This window comes from Propithecus coquereli, unplaced genomic scaffold (assembly GCF_000956105.1).
Source record: "Propithecus coquereli isolate 6110/MARCELLA unplaced genomic scaffold, Pcoq_1.0 Scaffold436, whole genome shotgun sequence".
Taxonomy (NCBI): Eukaryota; Metazoa; Chordata; class Mammalia; order Primates; family Indriidae; genus Propithecus; species Propithecus coquereli.
In genome coordinates this window covers 413,349-433,939 of record NW_012150130.1, presented here as the reverse complement: position 1 = coordinate 433,939, position 20,591 = coordinate 413,349, and the positions used below count along the sequence as shown (strand labels likewise).

General features: G+C 37.7%; 1 protein-coding gene and 1 pseudogene across 1 annotated transcript in view; one reads left to right on the top strand and one right to left on the bottom strand.

Annotated features, from left to right (window-relative positions):
• Nucleotides 1-20,067, top strand: part of LOC105818089 (chromosome unknown open reading frame, human C16orf87) — a 36,933-nt gene extending 16,866 nt beyond the window's left edge. Inside the window, exons 3-4 of the mRNA XM_012653966.1 lie at nt 12,146-12,328; nt 19,043-20,067. Of these exons, the coding sequence (XP_012509420.1) occupies nt 12,146-12,328; nt 19,043-19,161 (302 nt within the window). The 3' untranslated portion in view covers nt 19,162-20,067. The remainder of the gene's footprint in view (nt 1-12,145; nt 12,329-19,042) is intronic.
• On the bottom strand, nt 2,599-3,053 carry LOC105818090 (annotated as a pseudogene).
• Nucleotides 20,068-20,591: the final 524 nt, after the last annotated feature.

Sequence of the window (20,591 nt, the reverse complement as noted above, 5' to 3'; positions counted from 1 at the left end):
CCACCATGCCCGGCTAATTTTTTCTATATATTTTTAGTTGTCCAGATAATTTCTTTCTATTTTTAGTAGAGATGGGGTCTCGCTGTTGCTCAGGCTGATCTCGAACTCCTGAGCTCAAACAATCTGCCCTCCTCGGCCTCCCAGAGAGCTAGGATTACAGGCGTGAGCCACCGCGCCCGGCCTGTAGTAAGTTTTGAAGTCAGGAAGTGTGAGACCTCCAACTTTGTACTTTTTCAAGATTGTTTTGGCTATTCCCTTGAGATTCCATATGAATTTTAGGATGAATTTTTCTGTTTCTACAAAAGAATCTTATTTTTAATGGATAATCTCATTATAGATCTCTCAAGGTATGCACTGGAATGTTTTAAAATTTTTTTCTTGTTTCCTGAGCTACCTTTGTTCTTCCTGTTTTATCTTGGTCCTTCTCTCTGATGCTTTTTATTTTCCTCATATGTCTGGTAATCATTAATTTCCTATTGATATTTATAGAGAACTTGCATGAATATCCTATATTGTTTTAAAGGTCTGTTTTGACAATATATCTCTTTAGTGTATAATCCAGAGGAGTTTAGAGGCAGGTTTTTAGATGTAAATTAGGTGAGCAGGCAGGACACTGATAAATTCCCTTATTGCCAAAGTAGGGAAGCCCTCATGCTGGGGCAGAATGTGAAATTTCTGATAATATTTTTATTCTTATGAGGAACTGTCTTTTTTCTGTGTTATGGAGGTTTAAAGGTCTCTTTCACATTGCTCTGTTTCCTGAGCTTTACTTCCGCATGTCAGTTGTTCTGTTCACACAGCCCAGCTGTTCTGCAGTAGTCCTGTGGTTATTCTGATGATCACCCGGTGGCCCGCTCTCCCCGGCTTATCTTTGGGATTCCTTTGCGAGGAGCAGCTCTACCTTCTATAGGAGCCATCACTTACTCCTGTTTTGGAATATAGTTTCTTCTATTCTGGTTTCTTATTTCAGCTTGCCAGTTGGCCGAAATTCTGTAACTTTGGATAATTAATAATACCTTTTCCTTGTTTCCAGCACTACAGATATATTTACCTTTTTCCCCTTCCTCTTTTCCCGTGTTTCTTTTCATTTTAGTGGGATTTTGGGGTCATGAGATAAATGCGTGTGCTCAGTCTGCTTTTATGTATTCAATAGTACTTAATATGTGTAGGTAACATTCTAGATTCTGTAAATGAGATAGACAAAGGAGTCCCAACTTTCATAAAGCTTGTATTTTGATGGGGGAGACACTGAGCATATAAATAAATAAATAACAGATTATAGTAGGAGGAGTGGATTATAGGCACTAGCTTGGGCTGGGAGACTGAGAGCAGGTGACCTATAATAAACTGATATCTGAGGGAAAAAAAGACTGTCTCACAAAGAACCTTGGAAAGAGAGCTCTAGGCAGAAGGGTTGGCAGATATATAGACTCAAGCAGAGTCAGGAGCTTGTTTTATTAAAAGAAGGTCATGTCCAGTGTGTAGTAAACAAAGTGGTGAGTGGTATGAGGTGAGATTGGAGAAAGAGGCAAATGCCAGGTCTTATGGGGACTTGTCTTTGGTAAGGAATTTTGACTGTGTTCAGAATATAATGAAAAGCTTATGAAAGGCTTTATTTAGAGAGCAAGCTATGCAATTTTGATTTTCTTTTTAAAGATAATATTGGCTGCTATGTAGAGAATGGGTTTGGCTAGGATGTTGCCTGTGGAGATGGAAATAAATGAAGAGATTATGGGTCTGTGGGTACAAGGAGTATCTATGGACCTTTGTCGTGGTATAAGAAGCAAGGTGAACCACAAATGACAGGTTATTTGGCTTGTGCAAGTGGTTGATAAAATCTACTAATATGAATGGTGGAGGAGGAACAGATTTGGGAGAGGTAAAATCAAGGGTTATTTTTTGAAACATTTGAAATGCTTGTGAGATGTTCAAGTGACGTTGTCAGGTAGGTCTGTAGAGCTTAGGGAAGAGATCAGAGCAGAAGATGAAAACTTTGGAGCCATCATAACAATAGTGTTTGATGCTACGGGTCTATGAGGTTATATAAGCAAGGTGTAAGAGAAGACGGTTCAGGGAAAAGCCCTGGGGCTTTAACATTAGATTGGGAAAGCACCTGGGAACACAGCAAAGGAGGTAAGAGGAATGGCTGGTGAGATGGGGGAAACCGAGAGAGCCTGAAAATCAAGTGAAGAAATAATTTCAAGAAAGCAATATCTTTGTTGAATATGAGAGATGGTGTAAGATGATAAAAAGTGAGGTGTCTATTGAATTTTATGACAGAGACTTTTATTCTTGATGATTAGTTTCACTGGGTAGGAAATTCAGGCACCTCTTGAGAAGTTTGGCTATAAAGAATTTTGCAGCAGCGACAAGTGGGTAGCTGGAGGAAGAAACCTAAATTCAGCGTTAAACTTTAAGAGACATACTATACAAAGCTTTATCTATCGTGACTTCTTTTAACCTTTTTTTTTTTTTATGTGAAAAGACATTTCATTATTACTATTTTACTGTATAACATATTAGTGAATACACCAAATTACATTTTCTCAAATGGCAAATGAGGCACATTTCTCTCTGATTCCCTGGAGAACCTCGATATTATCTGTCCTTTGGAGGATTCAGTTTCTTACGATGAGCGTGATACTGTCCACAAGGATACCAACAGTGCTTAGTCATAAAGAACATTTTGCTAAGTTGTTCTATCATGGGTCCTTGCTCAGTTTCTGCTAGTCTGGTCTTCAGCATGTGATCGTGTGTTTCTTCATTACTGTGCACCAGGATCTGGTCGAGGGACAGGTTTTGTGTGTTCATTTGAAATGTCCACAGAAGGGTGGTAGCATACTGTCATCCTGCCATCAGATGTCAAAGCAAGCTCGACTTTGCAATTATAGTCATCTGGTAGAGAAGAATATGTAGATTTATGACAAATGCAGTGTATAGCTCCATTTTGGATTGGAAATAAATATTTCAAGATAGTTCTCTTTGATATCACCCATTTTACTGCTGCTACAGCCATGGTGTTCAAGATGCTTATCAGGTGGTATGAAAAAAGATGTTTTGAAGAAGAACTGCTTTTAAAATGTGCTTCTAGACACACCGATTTTCATCCCTTGACAACTCTTCACCGTTAGCCCGCCATCTTGTTACCTCTTTTAACCTTTTCTGTTTGAAAAATTCTAAGCATACACAAAAACAGACAATGATCAGCCCTGCCCAACCACACCCACGTCTGCCCCTTCTCTTGCATTATTTTAAAGCAAATCCCATACAATTTCAGTTATAAATATTTCTTTATATGTTTCTGAAAGACCTTTAAAATCATAAGCACAATACCATTATAACATAAACAACAATAATTTCCTAATATCAGATACCTAACTGGTATTCAAATTTTCAGCTTTCTCATAAGTTAAAATTTTTAAGAACAGATTTGAAATAAAGTCACAGATTGAAAATGGGTGATAACATTTTTAGCTCTCTTTTTATCTATTATTTTCTCTTTTTTCCCTTGCAAGTTATATGTTGAAAAAACTGCATCACCTGTTCATTTGTTTGTGCCATTTGTATACCTTTGGTGTAGGTTAACACATTCCTTGAATGACTTCTGTTTTTCCTATGAATTGTAAGTTGGGTCTAAGGGATGAAGAGATTGGATTTTTTGTTTGTTTTTCAAAACTACTTAAAAGGGCAGTGATGTGTACCTCTTTCAGGAGGCACTTAAAGTCTGCTTATCTCCCTTTTAGTGATGTTAGCAGCTATTGATGTTTAATGCTTAGATCCTTTACTTCACTGCAGGTTGAAAATGGTGATACTCTTATTGTGTCATCCCTTCTTCATTTATTAGCTTTAAAAATTCTAAAATGAGAAACTTATTTTCATCTGCCCCTTGGTTACCCAGTGAGTGGTACGGTTTGAATAGAAAAAACAGAATAAATGCTTTGTTCTTTCCCTTTAAGTTTTCAAAATTGTGAGTTGGTTCTTTTTTTTCTTTTTTTTTTTAAATGGGCAGTATATGAGTTTATTTTTCAAAACAAGCATTTCAGATGAAATTATAATTCTTTCAAACATTTTCTAGTTTAATTATTGAATTAAAACTTTTAAATTAAAATATTTAAAATTTTTAAATTATTACTTTTAGCAGGTATCTGCAAAATCAGTAAGACTTACCTTCCCTAACATTATTCATTATTCTTACTTTCCTTTTTTTTTCATGCTTCATTTCCAAATACTTTATTTGAATTTTTATTTTCTCTTTAACCCAAGAATTATTTATGGGTGTTTAAAAATATTTAAGTTGATTGATATTTTTCTTTCTTTCTTTTTTTTTATTTATTTTTTTTATTTCAGCATGTTACGGGGGTACAGATGTTTAGGTTACGTATGTTGCCCTTACCCCCCTCACCCCAAGTCAGAGCTTCAAGCGTGTCCATCCCCCAGATGGCACGCATGGCACTCATTACGTATGCATATATCCATCCCCTCCTCCCCCCTCCCACCTGCCTGACACCCAATAAATGTTATTCTTATGTGTGCACATGGGTGTTGATCAGTGAAACCAATTTGCTGGTGAGTACATGTGGTGCTTATTTTTCCATTCTTGGGATACTTCACTTACTAGAATGTGTTCCAGCTCTATCCAGGAGAATACAGAGGTGCTATATCACCATTGTTTCTTAAAATAGTACTCCATGGTATACATATACCACATTTAATTAATCCACTCATGGATTGATGGGCACTTGGGTTGTTTCCACATCTTTGCAATTGTGAATTGTGCTGCTATGAACATTCGAGTGCATGTGTCTTTTTTATAGAGTGACCTTTGTTCTTTTGGGTAGATGCCCAGTAGTGGGATTGCTGGATCAAATGGTAGTTCTACTTGTATCTCTTTAAGGTATCTCCATATTGCTTTCCACAGAGGTTGCACTAGTTTGCAGTCCCACCAGCAGTGTATAAGTGTTCCCATCTCTCCGCATCCACGCCAACATTTATTGTTTTGGGACTTTTTGATAAGGGCCATTCTCACTGGAGATAAGTGATACCTCATTGTGGTTTTGATTTGCATTTCCTTGATGATTAGAGATGTTGAGCATTTTTTTATATGTTTCTTGGCCATTATTCTGTCTTCTTTTGAAAAGTTTCTGTTCATGTCCTTAGCCCACTTTTTGATAGGGTTGTTTGATTTTTTCTTGCTGATTTCCCTGAGTTCTAAATATATCTGGTTATCAGCCCTTTATCAGATGTGTAGCATGCGAAAATTTTCTACCATTCTGTAGGTTGTCGGTTCGCTCTCATGACAGTTTCTTTGGCTGTGCAGAAGCTTTTTAGTTTGATCAGGTCCCATTTATTTAATTTTGTTGTTTCTGTGATTACTTTTGGGTTCTTCTTCATAAATTCTTTGCCTAGGCCAATGTCTATAGGGTTTTTCCAACATTTTCTTCTAGAATTCTAATCGTTTCACATCTTAGGTTTAAGTCTGTTACCCAGCGTGAGTTGATTTTTGTGAGAGGTGAAAAGTGTGGATCCTGTTTCAGTCTTCTGCATGTGGCTATCCAGTTTTCCCAGCACCGTTTATTGAATAAGGATTCTTTTCCCCAGTGTATGTTTTTATCTGCTTTGTCAAAGATTAGATGGCTATATGAGGATGGTTTTAGATCTGGGTTCTCAGTTCTGTTCCATTGGTCATGTCCCTGTTCTTGTGCCAGTACCAAGCTGTTTTCATTACGATAGCTTTGTGGTATAGTTTGAAGTTCGGTAGATTGATACCTCCCATTTTGTTTTTATTGCCCAGGATTGCTTTTGCTATACAGGGTCTCCTCTGGTTCCATACAAAGCATAAAATTATTTTTTCTGTATCCATGAAAAATGATGTTGGTATTTTAATAGGGATTGCATTGAATCTGTAGATCACTTTGGGTAGTATAGACATTTTAACAGTGTTGATTCTGCCAACCCACAAGCATATTTTGGTTTTCCACCTGTTTACGTCCTCTGCTATTTCCTTCCTCAGTGTTTCATAGTTCTCCCTGTAGAGGTCTTTTACCTCCTTAGTTAAATATACTCCTAGGTACTTTATTTTCTTTGTTAATATTGTGAAGGGTATTGAGTCTTTGATTTGATTCTCAGTTTGACTGTTATTGGCGTATATGAATGCCTCTGATTTGCGTATATTGATTTTGTATCCTGAGACTTTACTGAATTCATTTATCAATTCCAGGAGTCTCTTGGTCGAATCCTTGGTGTTTTCTAGATATAATATCATAGAGAGTTTGATCTCTTCTGCCCCCATTTGGACGCCCTTAATTCCGCTCTCTTGTCTAATTGCTGTAGCAAGGACTTCGAGCACTATGTTGAATAGAAGTGGAAACAGTGGGCAACCTTGTCTGGTTCCAGTTCTAAGTGGGAATGCTTTCAATTTTTCCCCATTCAGTATGATGTTGGCTGTGGGTTTGTCATAAATGGCTTGTATTATTTTTAGGTAAGCCCCGTCTATGCCTATTTTGTTAAACTTTCTTATCATAAAAGGGTGTTGAATTTTGTCATGCTTTTTCTGTGTCTATTGAGAGGATCAGATGGTCTTTGTTTTTGCTTCTATTTATATGGCGAATTATATTTATAGATTTGCGTATGTTGAACCATCCCTGCATCTCTGGGATGAAGCCTACTTGGTCGTGATGGATTATTTTCTTGATAAGCACCTGGATTCGGTTTGCTAGGATTTTGTTGAGAATTTTTGCATCTGTATTCGTAAGGGACATTGGTCTGTAATTTTCCTTTTCTGTTATGTCTTTTCCTGGTTTTGGTATCATGGTTATGTTGGCTTCATAGAATGTGTTGGGGAGGATTCCATCCTTCTCGATGTTGTGGAATAATTTCTGTAGGATAGGCACCAGTTCTTCTTTGTAGGTGTGATAAAATTCGGGTGTGAAACCATCTGGTCCAGGACTTTTCTTTTAGGTAGGTTTTTTTATTACTGTTTCAATTTCAGTACTTGATATTGGTCTGTTCAGGAATTCTGTTTCTTCCTGGTTGAGCCTAGGGAGGCTGTGTGTTTCTAAAAATTTGTCCATTTCCTCCACATTTTCCAGTTTGTGTGCATAAAGGTTTTTGTAGTATTCATAGATTATATCTTGTATCTCCGTGGCATCAGTTGTAATTTCTCCTTTTTTGCTCCTGATGGAGCTTATTAGAGATTTTTCTTTTCCGTTTTTCGTTAGTTTAGCCAAAGGCATGTCAATTTTGTTTATTTTTTCAAAGAACCAACTTTTTGTTTTTATTAATCTTCCTTATAGTTTTCTTGTCAATTTTGTTTAGTTCTGATTTGATTTTATTAATTTCATTTCTTCTGCTGGGTTTGGAGTCTGTCTGTTCTTCTTTTTCCAGCTCTTTGAGTCAATTCATTAGGTTGTCTATTTGTGATCTTTCTGTCTTTTCGATATAAGCATTTATGGAAATGAACTTTCCTCTCAGGACTGATTTAGCTGTGTCCCACGGATTTTGGTAACTTGTGTCTCCATTGTCATTTAGTTCAAAGAATCTTTTGATTTCCATCTTGATTTCCTTATTTATGAAGTAATCATTCAGCAGAAGGTTGTTTAGTTTCCACAGCTTTGTGAAGAAATGAGAGTTTCTGTTAGGGTTGATTTCTACTTTTATTCCACTGTGGTCTGAGAAGATACATGGTATAATTTCTATTTCTTTAAATTTTTTGAGACATGATTTGTGTCCTAGGATGTGGTCAATCTTAGAGAATGTCCCATGAGCTGATGAGAAGAATGTGTATTCAATGGTTTTTGGGTAGAATGTCCTGTAAATGTCAGTCAGGCCCATTTGTTCTAGAGTTCTGTTTAGGTCCATTCTTTCGTTGTTAATTTTGTGTGTGGAGGATCTGTCCTGTGCTGTCGGTGGGGTGTTAAGGTCTCCGGCTGTTATGGTGTTGCTGTTTATCAATTTGTTTAGATCAAGTAGAGTTTGCTTTATGAATCTGGGTACACCTAAGTTGGGTGCATACATACTTAGAATTGTTATGTCTTCTTGTTGAACTGTACCCTTCACCATTATATAGTGACCCTCTTTGTCTTTCATTACTTTTGTTGATTTAAAAACTAAGTTATCTGAAATCAAAACTGCCACGCCAGCCTTCTTTTGGCTTCTGTTTGCTTGAAATATTGATTTCCACCCCTTTACTTTTAGTCTAAATGCATCCTTGCAGGTTCGATGTGTTTCCTGAACATAGCAGATACTTGGCTTGTATTTATTTTTCCATTCGGCCAACCTATGTCTCTTGAGTGGGGAGTTCAAGCCATTCACATTTATTGAGAGAACTGATAGGTGGGGCAAATCTGTGTTCATCCTGTTGGGTTGAAATTTGCTGTTTTGTTTTCTCTCTTGAGCCATTGTGGTATCTGGCCTTTAGCTTTTGAGTGGATTTACATTCGTGAGTGTTTCTTGTGCTGATCTGTGTGTAACTCTGTTTTAAGTACTTTTTGGAGGGCTGATCTTGGTGAATTCCCTCAGCGTTTGCTCATCTGAGAATGTCTTTATTTCTCCTTCGTATACAAAACTTAGTTTTGCAGGATACAAGATTTTCGGCTGGGTATTATTCTGTTTCAGAAGAGTGAGAATGGGGCCCCAGTCTCTTCTTGCTTGTAAGATTTCGGTTGAGAAGTCTGGTGTTATTCGGATGGGCTTTCCTTTGTACATTACTTGTTTCTTTTGCCTTACAGCTCGTAGAAGGGCCTCTTTAGTGGATATTTTGGTCAGTCTGATGACTGCATGTTGTAGTGTTTTCCTGTTTGCATTGAATCTCCCAGGGGTCCTTTGAGCTTCTTGTACCTAGATATCTAGATTTTTAGCAAGGCCTGGGGAATTTTCCTCTATTATGTCTTCAGATAGCTTATCCAGCCCTTGAGTGTTTTCTTCTTCACTTTCTGGAACCCCTATCACCCTCAGGTTCAGTTTTTTCACATAATCCCACATTTCTTGTAGGCTTATTTTCTCTTAATTTTGTGCTCGATCTCTGTGACTGACTTATTTTTTAATTGGAAGGAGTTGTCTTCAATCTCTGAAATTCTTTCTTCTGTTTGATCTACCCTGTTCTTGAGGCTTTCTACGGTGTTTTGTAGTTCCCTGAATAAGTCTTCCATTTCCAGGAGATCAGTTTGATTTTTAATATTTCAATTTCTTTAGTGAATTTTTCTTCTAAGTCCTGGATTTTTTTTGTGGTTTCTTTGTGTTGGTTATCCATTTTTTCTTGCATATCATTGAGTTTTCTTACAATCCATGTTTGAAATTCTTCCTATGTCATTTTAGTGTTCTGAGTTTGGTTAATGTCCATTGCTAGAGTGCTATTGTTCTTCTTTGGGGGTGTGCTTTCTGTTTGATTCATCATACTTCCAGAGTTCTTGTGCTGGTTCCTTCTCATCTGGATCGGTCGTTCCTTCTTGCCTTTAGGTTTTTGTTTGGATAATGACACGCCCTGTTTGGTCTCTGAGCCAGTAGGTGGTGTTCGTGGGTGAGACTCAACCACACCCTTTATGATGAGTCAGTAGATGCAGTAAAAGGGTGTGCAGGATGACCTCCCTGTCAGTAGGTGGCGCTTTCTGGAAGGAGCAGGCTGCATTGTTGTTTTTGGGTTCTGTAGCCAGCTCTTATTCCTCTGGAGAGGCCCTCTTGTGCCTCGGGTGGTGGGTGGGGCCCTGGGACTTCCAGGTGTGTCCTTATTCTCCACCTCCGTGGAGGCAGGTCCAGGAGTGAGTCTGGGCGGAGCTGGGTTGGGCAGGCCTGCCTTCAGGCTCCACAAATGGTGTTAGCAGGGGTCAAAGGTCGGTTCTCTGCTTCTGGGCAAAGCTGCCAGGAGGGGCTGAAATGGCTCCACTCAGCTGAAAAGTCTGGGTGTGGGGGGTGGGGCTGTCCAAGACCCGCACTCTGGAGCAGGTCTCGCTCCCCTCTACCCTCCCCCTCTCCGTGGCCTCTCCCAGGCCTCTGCCAGCAAGCAGGACCTCAGGCCGATGGATCTCTCCTGGCTGTGACGTGGGCCGGGAGGTTCCCTGCCCGGGATCGCAGCCTGAGCTGGGTGCACAGCCCTCTTTTGGGAGGAGGGTTGCCCCTCAGGCACGCTGATCTGCCCCTGAAGGCGCATGCTCCTCAGTAGGCTCTTTCGCAGATCTCCCTTCTGTGCCCCGGGGCAGTGCGATGGTGACCTGGGTGTATGGGGTCTGGTCTGCAGGCCTGTCCCCGGGGCCCTGGAGATCAATCCCTGACCCTGCCAGGGGGAGGGGTGCTGGTCTTAAATCACCTACAGGGTGCCCAAGCTGGATCAATTTCACTCCACCTCGGGATTTGCCCTGCTCTCCTGGAGTCCCCAGGCAAGCAGCACCTCGGAGGGCTGGCGGGTAGGGAGCTCGCAGTCTGAGTACCCCTCAGTCTGCTGTAGGGCCCTAAAAGGAAAGGTCCCGTTCCTTGGAGATACCTCTGTGTGATGGCTAAATTGTCTCTCTGGGCACGCACGGGTAGGGAGGGGAAGGAGAGAATGGAGCACTATGGCGTCTGCCGCTAGGCTCGGGTCTGCGCCCGGGGAGGTGCCCCGAGGGAACTGGGAACCTGGTGCCCTGTCTGCAGGAGGCCACCGCTCGCTGGCGGCAGCCGTCTCTGGGCTGGTGTTGGCAGGTCTCGCCAACCGCTCGGGAGCCACCAGCAGTCCGAGATGCAAGGGAGGGGAAAGTTATCTGCTCCACCTGCCCTTGTCGCTGGTCTCCAAGCCTCTCGGGACCTTTCTCCTTCCAGTTCTCCCCAACGTCTTCCCGTGGAGTCTCCTGTAGTTTCAGGCATCCTTCCTTCCGACCCTCACCCGATCTATGTTTCTCTGCTAGTTTATTTTTTTCACTTCCTTCTAAAATCTGTCTTTTTTGCAGAGACGCTCTGGCTGGCGGCTTTTCTCATCCGCCATTTTGGGGCTTCTCCCTTGAGTTGGTTCTTTATCATCTTTCTATGGTGGCCAAGTAGTTTTTGTTTTTAGTGTCATAAACTTGTATGTTTTATATGTTTCAATCATGTTTTTTATCAGTGCTCAAATTGTCCTATAATAATCAGTGGGAGTCTCTTCAAGTTAGCCCTCCAGTCTTTTAACAAGACCCTGGTTGTCTTTGATAACTTTCTTGCAATCTGGAATAATTAAATGTTCTTATGTCGTCTGGTATATGTCTAATCTGAAAACTAGAATTAACTAATTCTTCAAGGATATGGTATTTAGAGATAACTATTACTATTTTACCTTTTTATTTCTTTCAGTAGCCTGTTAAACATACTTATTTTATAGTCTTTCATATCATTTCTTTCCGTTCCTGGGATGTGACTTTTCCTACTTGTTCTGTCCCTTTACCACTATGATTTTAGGCATTTGGGGAATTCTCTTTCTTGCTTTTGAGTTCAGGTATGAACTAAAGCAAGGTGTTTTCTTTTCATTTTTGTTTTTTAAACTCATTGTTTGTCTTATCCAACATTTTGATTTATTTAGAGTGGGAGAGGTGGCTTCTTGCATGAATTAAATCACTATATTTATTAAAGTTCCCCTATTGCTATTCCATTTATGGAACAATGTGCTCTTACATCACAAATCACCTCATCTGTGGCTCAAGTGAAAACTTGCTCACTTCCGTAGTGTTTTTATATTTTCTATGGATGCTTTCTGTTTTTTATTATAACCTTAATACATTATAGCTGTCGTTTTGCTTCTGCATATTTGACATATTTCAATCTTTAATTCAAGTAGGGGGCAAAAAGGAGTGGAATTTTTTTTTTCATTCCTGCTTCAACACTTTAAGCTTGGAAACAGGAAGAAGGCAGAAAGATTGCTGGGGAATTGTGTGAACTTGTAGGGGCTGGAATTTAAGCTGCCAAATGAAGAAACTTTCCTTCTCTTTGAAGATTCCTTCTATTTCATGTGTTACATTGATCTGAATTCTGTTGAATTTCTTTTTTCTCCTGTGTGGGTGTGGGGGTCATATATGTTATGGTTGTAGTTTTATAAAATATGCCAAGGACCATACTCTAGTGCTATTTAGAAAGAAAAAAGGAAGACAATGAGAACTTGGGCAAACAGTTCTTGCTAAGCCCTAAAATATATCACTTTTATTCATCCATACAGAAAACAAGCATGAGGCCAAGAGGAGGCGAACAGAGAGAGTTAGGAGAGAGAAGATAAATTCTACAGTAAATAAAGATTTAGAAAACAGAAAGAGATCTCGAAGTAACAGCCATTCAGATCATATCAGACGAGGAAGAGGAAGACCTAAAAGTGCATCTGCCAAAAAACATGAGGAAGAAAGAGGTATGAATAAATCTAAGCAGTTTTTTTTTTCAAGTATTAAATTGATCTGGGATCTTAATTAGATAGTAGTAAAGAAAAAGTGGAGGCACTGAGCCCCTGGACTTTAAATCACAACTCACACTAGTTTGAAAGCATTTCCTCTATGGTAGATGCTTATTTTTAAAAAAGTCACAGACATTTAATTCTTATTGGAAACTCAAAGGCTTAAATTAGGTAAAATTCACCTTGCTATAATTTGATGGTAGTAGAGTTCCAAGATAATTTGTATATGACATCCTGGAGAAGCCTGTTAAGAATGATTCTACTTTTTTTTTTTAAGACAAGACTGAGTTCTGTTAAGACTTGTTTCAAACTGTTACACTATGAGTTTAAAAAATTTACTGTTGAAAGTGTTCTTGGTGAATTTTTAAATTGCTCTTTGGGAGATTTGTGTGCTTCCTGCTTTCAGGCAGCTTTTGCATGGTTAGGCGAATTCTTCTTGGTCCAAAGTATGTTTCTCCTTACCGGTCTTGTCCTTTCTTCTGATAAGTAGCATGCCTGCCAATAACTTATTTGTAGCCATTGACTAAAACTTCACCTTCTCTTTTTCTTTGATTTATGCATCTTTTAAAAAACTTACTATGGAAAATTTCAACATACTTAAGAATAGGAAGAACACTATAATAAATCCCGTATACCTATGAGTATCTTTTTAAAATTGGGGTTTTCAAGCCAGTGATTAATGAAAAAAAGGGATAGTTGCTTTTTATTATTCTTTAAAACCTCTGTCCAAATGATTTCATCTTCATCAAAATGAATTTATAATTTCGTGCATTATTTGTGAGTTACGCTTTGCTTTTTCAGATATTCAGTCTTAGGTACTCAAGTGCTTTCTGTATAAATGTAAATTTCTCTTATTTTAGACATTGAGAATTTTCTACGTGTTCACCATTTCTCTCTGCTTTGTGTGCTTTTATTTGAATAAAGTTACTGCTGTTAGAGAAACCAACTTCACTGGTATAGCTGTCCTTATCAAAGTTAAAGGTGTCTTAGTATTGTATGGCTAAAGGAATAAGTTTTGAATAATAACCTTATTATATTTGACTGTATTCTGTAAAGGCTGTACTTAGGTACTCCTTATTCCTTGGGTACTTTTACTGCTATTTTTCTTTCCTTGTATTATGCTCTTCCAGAGGGTTTGAATTGTTTGTTCAATTTGAATGTGCTTCCCTAATAATAGGATGATCAGAAAACCTACGCCAAAGACTATTTTAGAAGGGAAACTGGGTAAAGAAAAGTCAACAGAGAAAAAAGAAAAGAAAGAAATACTGCTTGGCCCGGAAAACAGAACATTCTTTCCAGTTGAAGTAGAGGGAATGTAACTGAAAGAACAGAGAAGGAATGCTTTGTTGGTGGGTAAGCGGAGATGAAAAAACAGATAATGACAGTCTTTTAGTTGGGGCTATGAATTCTATGTAGTTGTACAAGACTCTATATATTGCAGGCTTGAACTTTTATTTCATAACTTGAGAAAAGCTATAAATATTTACAAATATTTTTCAGGCATTTTCTGTTTATCATAGAAACAGTTTAAGAAAGCTATTTCTAAAGTAAGGTATGCTTTTAATAGTTTATTTGCTTTCGATACAAATTGCAGGAAGTGCCTCAAAGCAATTTTTATAGCACAACCTGGAATCTTTTAATGCAGAACAGGGGTAAGGAAACTTTTTGTGAAGAGCCAGATAGTAAATATTTTAGGCTTTGTGGGCTCTACTGTCTCTGTCACAACTACCCAGCTTTGTCATTGTAGCTGGAAAGCAGCCCTAAACAGTATGTAAATGAATGGGCATGGCTGTGCTCCAGTAAGACTTTATAACAACAGGTGGTTGGCCAGATTTGGCACGTGGGCTGTAGTTTGCCAATCCTTGACGTAAACCATGTTCTCAAAATATAATGTGGATAGGAACTACAGACTTTTGAAATGTCAATATATTTTAGAATAGACTTCTTCAATAAGCTTCTTAAAGTGCTAAATAGCTATTTAGTTTAATTATTTTTATTGATTCCCTGCTGTTAGGGCACTTGAAGAATTTGAAGCAAGGTTTAACTTTAACATATGAATTAAGGAAAACCTGACAGTGTGTCTTAAAAAACAAAACTTTTAAAAATTGACTTATTGTTTTTTGTTTTGAAAAAGAACAGAAAAAAGGAAGAATGGAAAAGGAAAGCTTCTTAGACATCTAGGTAGTAATGTAGTTCTATAAAATCATAAAAACAAATCATTAAAGAGGAATTTTTGGGCTGGGCGAGGTGGCTCCCACCTGTCTAGCACTCTGGGAGGCTGAGGCGGGAGGATTGCTTGAGGTCAGGAGTTCAAGACCAGTCTGAGCAAGAGCAAGACCCCGTATCTACTAAAAAAATAGAAAAATTAGCCGGGCGTGGTGGTGGCTGTAGTCCCAGCTATTCGGGAGGCCGAGGCAGAAGGATCGCTTGAGCCCAGGAGTTTGAGGTTGCTGCGAGCTAGGCTGACACCACGGCACTCTAGGCCCAGCGACAGAGCGAGACTCCATCTCAAAAAAAAAAAAAAAAAGAATTTTCGGTTGGTCTAATATAAGTCTCCATTTTATGTGTTGGGAGTATTACTATTCTGGATATTCTAATGTAGGAGTGATATTTTGACGGATTAATATATGTGAGGCTCTTCTGAATATCACATTAAGGAACTTAAGAATGAGTTAGACTTCAAGTTAAAGTTGGTGGATTGCATGAACACATACAGCTCTTTACCCACCCCAAATCCTAGTAAAATGACAAGGGATTTCTTAAAAAGTGTAAAATCCCACAAGGACAAGGAATGGGAGAAGCAGATTTCTGAAAAGTGACTGCTTCAGCAGATCTGTGAAACCTAAATCATAAAATCCTGTGGGGAAATCTAAGAAAGAAACTGATTTTTATTACACAACTACCTAAAAGTCATGAATTTATGTATCAGTTATGTCTGGAAGTAGAGACGGTAAGGCTAAAAACAGGAAGATTATTTGAAAGTCTGTTTATGAATAGCCTAGCAGGGTGGTTTACCTCACTCCGTACCCCTCAAAGGGTAAGATAAAACAGAGTATCTGGTCTAGGGAACACCAGGCATCTGTTGAGGGCAGGAGTACTATATCAAGATCTGGAAGACTAGATGAAAATTGGACATGGTAAATACCAAGTTCTTGAGTTAGGCTTATATTTTCCAGGTAAAAGAGATTGGAAATACCTTCTCTAGGGAATCTGAAGGGCCCAAGAGAAAAAGCCTGAAATAAAAATACTTTCATTAGGGATTTCAGAGAGAAATGGCATCAGATCATCCTAATATGATGACCACAGTCAAGATCCATATATGTGTACATGCTTCAAAAATTAGCTTTTAGATCATACTCCTAAATATGAGCATATTGCCAAGAATTACCCAGAAATCTGGAAAAAAGTGTCTAGTATAAAAGGCTAAGACCAAATCAACAGGAGAAAAAAAGTAGCTTGGAAAAAACAAGTTTTTGCAGCGAGAAGAAAATCATTCAAAGTATCATTAATATCTTGGCCAGGCATGGTGGCTCACACCTGTAATCCTAGCACTTTGGGAGGCTGAGGTGGGAGGATCACTTGAGGCCAGGAGTTTAAGACCAACCTGAGAAAGAACAAGAACCCCATCTCTACAAAAATAGAAAAATTAGTCAGGCATAGTGGTGCGCACCTATAAGTCCCAGCTACTTGAGAGGCTGAGGTGGGAGGATTGCTTGAGCCCAGGAGTTGGAATTATGCAGTGAGCTATGATGATGCTGTTGCACTCTAGCTAGCCCGGGAGACAGAGCAAGACCCTGTCTCAAAAAATAGAATAGAATAAAATGGAATAAAGTAAAATAAAATTGAATAAAATCTTTAGTAAAAGAGGATATTGTAATCATGAAATGAGAACAAGATAATATTTAAAAGGAAATGGTAGAAATTAAAAAGGCACCTGGAAAACGAACTTTAAAATATGCACACAGAAAACCCCCAAAACTTATATGATTCACAGAAATGAACAAACTTTAATAGAAGGCTTAAAGATAAAATTGAAGAAAGGTTCTAGAAGGTATAACAATATGAAAGGAGATGAAAAAATAGAATAGAAAAGATAAGAAATTTAGAGGACTAGTCTGAGGTCTTATCTATAAATAATTGAATTTTCAGATAAAGAACATAGAAGATGGAGACAGGAAGTCATCAAATAGTTTAAGGAAGTATCCCAAATCTCAAGGACATTGAGTTTCCATGTTAAAAGGGCCCCAGAATTCCCAGCCCAATGGATGGTTAAAAATAGAAATTACACCAAAGCATACCATCATATCTCATATCTCTCCAGTTAAAGAGAAAATCCTTAAGGTTTTCAGGGGGAAAAAGAAAGGTGTCAAAATGGTATTGGAATTAATACAATGGAATGCTACCTAGCAAGGAACAGCCTACTGGTACGTGAACAGTGTCAATTAATTTCAAAAACGCATTGAGCAAAAAAAACGACACAAAGAGTACATACTGTATGATGCAATTTATATGAAGTTTAAGAACATACAAAATGAATCTATGGACAGTGGTTGCTGGTGGGGGTGGGGAAGGACTGACTGGAAAGAAGTATGAAGAATTTTCTGGAGTGAAGGAAATTTTCTGTATCCTGATTGTGGTATGGGTTACATGGGTATATACGTTTATCAGAACTCATCCAAATGTACATTTAAACTATCTGTATATTCCACCGTATGTAATTTAGCAATAATTTTAAAAATAACTGTGAAAAAGGGGTTTTTCACAGTGGCACCAGTAGTCAGAAGACAATTTATTACCTTCACAATTCTAAGGGAAAACCGACAAGTCTTTACTCAACAAAACTGTCAATCAGTGTGAAGCTATACTACAGATACTTTGTGACATTCAGGGTCTCAAAAAATTTGCTACCCATAACTGCTTTTCTCGGGAATCTGATACAAGTTACATGCCACCAAAATGAAGAAGTAAACCAAGAAAGTACCCTCAGATACAGGACAGAGAGGATCCAACTCAAGAGAGAGATGAGAATCTCTAGCATAAGGTTGAAGAAAGAGCACGAGATATTGTACAGTAGGCCTAGAAAGCAACCATTTCATATTGGACCAGGTTGGAAGACTTGGAAAGATTTCTTCAAGAAGATAAAATTGATAAAAATACCTAATATGGGCCGGGCGCGGTGGCTCACGGCTATAATCCTAGCATTCTGGGAGGCTGAGGCGGGAGGATCGCTCGAGGTCAGGCGTTTGAGACCAGACTGAGCAAGAGCGAGACCCCGTCTCTACTAAAAAAAAATAGAAACAAATCAGCTGGACAACTAAAAATATATATATAAAAAAAATTAGCCGGGCATGGTGGCGCATGCCTGTAGTCCCAGCTACTCGGGAGGCTGAGGCAGGAGGATCGCTTGAGCCCAGGAGTTTGAGGTTGCTGTGAGCTAGGCTGACGCCACGGCGCTCTAGCCCGGGTAACAGAGCCAGACTCTGTCTCAAAAAAAAAACAAAAAAAAGAAACCTAATATGTGTAAACGTCCTGAAAGAAGATTTATACAACTGGGAAAGAGTTTGGGTTAAATTAGAAATGAAAACTAACCGAATGAAAAAAAGGAATCACATCAGGGAAAATACTTTACAGGAAAAGTGAAATCACTTACTATAGTCATAATGTAAATTGAAAATTGACGTTACTGAAATTGTGATTTATTAATAACTATAATAAGATGAGGGAGGGGATGGGCAGAGTGTGGTAGGGGCAAGAGATACAAAACAATATAATCCTAATTTTCAATGGTGGAAAGTGAATTAATAATGCCTGAAAATTAAGAAGTAGCATCTTATAAAAATCTTGCTTAGAGATAGGTTTGTTTTTGTAAAAACAAAAAGGAACAACTGAAAAAAAAAGTATTTATTAGAAAAATAGTACTTGCATTTGGAGAATAGGAAATGCACATGGGGAAAAGGACTTCTATTTTTTGTGTTAAGTTTTGTAAAGATGATTGGACTCTAAATTATATGCATGTTTAAATTTGATTAAAATGTCAAAACAAAATAAACAAAAACAGAATCATAGAGCCCAAAAAAAGAATTTGGAAGAATATGCATAATTGTGATTCTAGTTGACTCATGAGATAATAGGTGATTTTTATTTTCTTTTTCTTTACTTTTCAAATTTTCTACAGTGAACTTGGATTACCTTTGTAATCAGAAGGTGATAAATAGAAATAAATGTTAGTTATTATTTCCTATGGCAGGGCTAAGGAGAAGAGGTTAATACATTTGTAAAGTCACCATTGATGTTGAGACAGGACCACCTTCATTTCGATTGAGCCAGTGAGCTCATACTAGTGAGGAGAAAGAAATACGTGAGATTCTTACAGAAATGACGTAGCTATTAGAGCGTGTGTGTAAAGAAATATAATAGTTTCCATTTAGTGTTTATTTCAATAATTCCTTTGTGTAATTTTTTTAAAAATTTCAGTTCAGTAGCATAGTACTTTATAACATTTAATGTACATTGTAGTATTACATATAATATTGTCATTTAAAGAAATACTTGAAAGCTCAAAAAAATTTTAAATTTTGGCTGCAAAGATTCCAAAGAAAAACAAGAAATGAAAAGTTTAAATTTATTGCATCTGCTGCCTTTACATTAAGCTTTCCCTTTTTCTTTTAACAGAGAAACAAGAAAAGGAAATTGACATCTATGCTAACCTCTCTGATGAGAAGGCTTTTGTGTTTTCAGTCGCCTTGGCAGAAATAAATAGAAAAATTATCAATCAAAGACTTATCCTCTGATGCTTGTCTGCAAAATCTGTTGAAACTTTCTTCAGGATTACATCAGCAAATTCTGAAACACTTACGGACTCTCAGGAGCATTCCGACTGCATCAATAAATAAGGGCCATTGATCTTTTCTTCCCCCTGTTGTTTAGCCTGTGCCACACTTCGGGAGCAAAGTCGTAGGCTTGGTGGACTGTTCTGGGATTTCCTTGTTTACCAAGGAGTATTGTCAGTGTTTTGTGTTTGGGATATAAGTAAGTGTGTATACAAAAAAAAAAAAAAAAATGCTGGATGGATGTTAAAAGATAAAAAGGGTTAGGGGTGGGGTGGAAGTATGAAAACTAGGAAAATAAAATGCTTGATAGTTTTCAGATTTGCCACCAGAGATGCAATATTTTAAATACTGTCAGAGTGACTTTTTAAAAATATATATTTCAGATTTTCAGCACTAACAGATTGCATATATACAGTTGATTTACTTTTAGTAAATTGGCAATTGATGTTTTATTGAATGGGGAATTAAGAATATAAACTGTAAATTTTGTCTAAATTGATTTTTTTTCTTGGCCTTTATTTTTATGACTTAAGGTATGAGTTATATTTTAGGAGATACTTTCTAGACAGTTTGGAATTTGGGGTGCTATATGAAGAAAAACATTTAAGGATATATCATACTTCAGATATAAACACCTTGTTTTCTTGAATGTAATTTATTTATTGGTTAAAAGAAAACTTTTCTGCTCTCAAGATGGTGCCTGTTAACCTAAACATAAAATATATTTATTACATGCAAAATATTTCTTAGCCACTTTTAAGCAGCAGTGTTTTATCTGAATGGATATTCATTTATACATCCTGATAATTATTTAAATTGTTACTTAATCTCACTCTGGAAGAAAAAAATAAACCTTAATATTGAAACTAAGTAGATTAAATAGTGTGGTATAAGCTTTTTGTTCTAGTGAAGTTTGTGAAATATATTTAAATTCTTAATTTTTCTAGTGTTAAATCATACCCATTTATAGTATATGAAATATACTAAATGTTTTTGCATTTTGGCATACCAATTTAATGATTATCATGTTCAGACTTGACAGTAATTCCCCTTATTTTCCCTCCCTCCCCTCCGAATCTTTTTGGAAGTCCTAAAGCCTTATGGAAGAATCGTCAGTGAGACTTAGCCCCATTTAAGAGAATCTCCATTTTAGTTTCAGTAGTAGCATTGTCAACTTCATCCTTCATCCCGCATCTCTTATCACCTCCCAAAAGAAAAAGTTCTGCCTTTTTTCTTTATTCAAATTATAACCAGCAGGGGGAGCTTAAGAGGTACTTGAGATTGGATGTAGAATTTTCATAAGGATTCCTTTTCCTTAAATTCTCATATCCACCTGCAGGTACTATTGCAATTGTGCACTTATTAATAAACTATTAGTACATCCCCAAGAA